General features: G+C 32.4%; 1 protein-coding gene across 1 annotated transcript; it reads left to right on the forward strand.

The window, feature by feature from the left end:
• The first annotated feature begins 1,267 nt into the window (after positions 1–1,267).
• LOC110738881 (syntaxin-related protein KNOLLE-like) lies at positions 1,268–2,972 on the forward strand. Its single transcript, XM_021919329.1, has 2 exons — positions 1,268–1,888; positions 2,264–2,972. The coding sequence occupies exons 1-2, from the start codon at positions 1,506–1,508 to the stop codon at positions 2,805–2,807; spliced, it is 927 nt and encodes a 308-aa protein (XP_021775021.1). The 5' UTR covers positions 1,268–1,505; the 3' UTR covers positions 2,808–2,972.
• The last annotated feature ends 464 nt before the right edge of the window (positions 2,973–3,436 follow it).

Below are 3,436 nucleotides of genomic sequence, written 5' to 3' on the forward strand. Positions count from 1 at the left end.
TGAAATGTTCATTTCATTAGGTTGAAAGTTGAATTATTTGAACATTTAGTGTTGAAACTATGAACAACTTCCATATTTATTATGAACATATATGTTTCGTTATTTTTTATTACGAACAAATCAGTTATTGATTATGAACGCAAATGACATATAGAGTGATAATTTATATTTTTAACTATTATATTAATGATTATACATTATGAACATTCTAAATAATCATTTTGAACATATAATGTGATGATTATGAACATATGTTGTAATGATTATGATTGAAAATTCTGATTATTTGTTGCTATTTGTTATATTTTAGTGAGTACAGTCAATTGTATTCGTTGAAGGCAAAGAATCTGAATTAGTGAAGAAACAAGTAAGAAGTGATGAAGAAGCATATGAATTATTATGAACATTTGTTGTGATGATTATGAAAATTTTGATTATTTGGTATATTTTAGTGAGTACAGATTAATTGTATTTGTAGAAGACAAAGACTCTGAATTAGTAAAGAAACAAGTAAGAAGTGATGAAGAAGTATATGATATGTACAATGAATTTTCCCTTAAGTTGGAGAATTTCCGATGTATATGATCCCAATTTTATGGTTGTATGATAAAGGTTCATTTTTAATATACTAAATGTTCATTTTTTTATTTGAGATGTTCACTTTTTATTACTGAATGTTCATTTTTTTACGTGTCCATTTTTATTACTGAATATTCTTTTTTTTTTATATATGTGTTCATTTTTCTAACTAAATGTTCATTTTTAAGGTCGTGGTCTAGCAAATTTATGATTATATGATAATCAGATTCATTTTTAATAAATGCTCATTTCCTTATAACATGTTCACTTTTAAGTATTAAATGTTCATTTTTTTAACGTGTTCATTTTTTGTTATTAAATGTTCTTTTTATTTTCATGTTCATATTTTTTAACTAAATGTTCATTTTTTATTTGGACCGCGCGTTTTGGACCTCACTTATTGTAGCTATCTTGGCTGCACTAATTGAGAATAGTGATCCATTGAAATATTATGGTTTGGGTTTTCCGGCCCAACCCAATCACACAATCTCCCCCAAGTCCAATTTTATAGGCCTTCATAGCTGTCAGCCTGTAACCCATCTCATGCCACAACGGCTACAAAATTTTAAATAACCTTAAATGACCAAATAGCCCTCCACTCCCCAAAGCAAAAAAATCTCAATTCCTAACGTTAAACCACAACAGTCCTAAGGGTATTATAGTCGTTTGCGCAATAACTTTACAACGTTCAAATATTTGATCATCTCCAACGGTCATCTCCTTCAACTCTCCGAGTCAAAAATATAACTTCTGTTTCCTTTCTTTCCTCATTTTCTCAACACACCAATCTCATTTCTCTCTCCTCTCTCTCTTTAAATCAGATCTCAACATAAATAGTTTTAGATTTTCTTCCAAATTAAGTACCAAATCACAGGTGAAAAAAAATTCCATCTTTTTTTTTGTTACCAAAACAATCAACTACAAAAATGAATGATTTGATGACAAAATCGTTTCTGAGCTATGTTGATCTGAAGAAGGCGGCATCGAAAGACGTCGAACAAGATTTGGAAATGGGGATAGGAGGAGCAAATTTAGACCCTAAAATGGAGGAATTTTTGGAAGAGGCAGAGAAGGTGAAGGCTGAGATGGGGTTGATTAAAGATATATTAACTACCCTTGAAGCGGCGAATGAGGAAAGTAAATCGTTGCATAAACCGGAAGCTTTGAAGGCGCTTCGAGGCCGAATTAATGCTGATATTGTGTCTGTGCTCAAAAGGGCTAAAGCTATTAAGGCTCGGCTTGAACAGATGGATCGTGCTACTGCTGAGAATCGCCGCCTTTCGGCTGAATTGGGTACCCCCATTGATCGGTATGAACTGCTTACTTTGCAATTTATGGGCTTTTTTTGGTTTTTTATTATGTTTTTGTGATTATTAATGAAAAATAAAATGATGGGTTTTTGATGGATGAAGGGTTTAATTGGTAATTGAGATGGAAATTGATATAATTTGGTTTAAAATTGGGAAATCTGTAGGCTAATGTTCCAAATACAGTAGATTAAAAAAAGTACAATTTGATGGATTTTGGCAATTGAGATTGAATTTGATATAAAATTGGAAAATTTTGGGTTAAAAAAATAAATATTGAATTTTGATAATTTTTGGAGGTTAGGGTTTCATGTGAATTATTGATGATTGGTAATTTTGATATTTTTTACATTTTTAAAAAAAAATTCTAATTACAGGACTAGATCATGTGTGACAAACGGTCTAAGAAAGAAGCTAAAGGAGCTAATGATGGAATTCCAAGCCTTAAGGCAAAGAATGATGTCAGAGTACAAAGAGACTATAGGAAGGTGCTACTACACTGTCACAGGGGAGTACCCGGAGGACAACGTGATCGAAAAGATCATATCGAATGGGACCGGGGAAGGGGAGATCTTATCCCATGCCATCCAAGAGCACGGCCGAGGCAAGGTGGTGGAGACAGTGATCGAGATCCAAGGCCGCTATGACGCGGCCAAGGAAATCGAACGGTCTCTCTTGGAGCTACACCAAGTGTTCTTAGACATGGCTGTGATGGTGGAGTCTCAAGGGGAACAATTGGATGATATTGAGCATCATGTTATGAATGCATCAAATTATGTGCAAGATGGTACAAAGAATTTGAAGCAGGCTAAGGATTATCAAAGGGGTAGTAGGAAGTGTATGTGTATTGGGATTATTGCATTGTTGGTGATTATACTTTTGATTGTCATCCCAATTATTGCTAGTTTTAGTCATTCTTAAATTTCTTGTAATGTTTTTTGTTGGAGAGTGTGTGTAATTGAGGTTTTATAAAAGGGGCTGTCACTCAAAGCTCCTTGAAACTCTGTTAAGCACTCAATTTTATTCATTTGTTGGTAAATGAATGTAATGTGATATGAATCATATGATATGTTACTTTGTTCTCTATATTGCAATTTGTTACTTTGCAAATTTAAATTACACATGATTATAAGGTGACATATTATCTCAATTTTGCACAAAGAATATTTTGAGCTATAATTCCTTTGATAGGGTTTCTGGACTTCTTTATTGGGCCAATTAAGACCATGGGCCAGAAGGTTAAATGATCCATAGAACTCAACTTTTATACGTAGTAAAAAAGAAGGTTGGATAAAATACTAGTAGTATGTATATTGTAGGGTGGAATTTAGCAAAGCTATAGGATGGTAGAGCCTTACACTCCAACGCTAAGTTCTCCAGTAACGTGACAACAATTAAAATACAAACATAATCATATTCATCAATAGTTTTTCTTGCCCGTAATTTGTTTATATTGTCACAAAAAAAAATTACTAAGATATTTATTTGAAAGAAACAAAAGCACTTATCCGTGAATAGTTGTTGTTTTTTTTTTTTTTTTTTTTTTTTTT

Source organism: Chenopodium quinoa, unplaced genomic scaffold, assembly GCF_001683475.1.
Source record: "Chenopodium quinoa cultivar QQ74 unplaced genomic scaffold, ASM168347v1, whole genome shotgun sequence".
Lineage (NCBI taxonomy): Eukaryota > Viridiplantae > Streptophyta > Magnoliopsida > Caryophyllales > Amaranthaceae > Chenopodium > Chenopodium quinoa.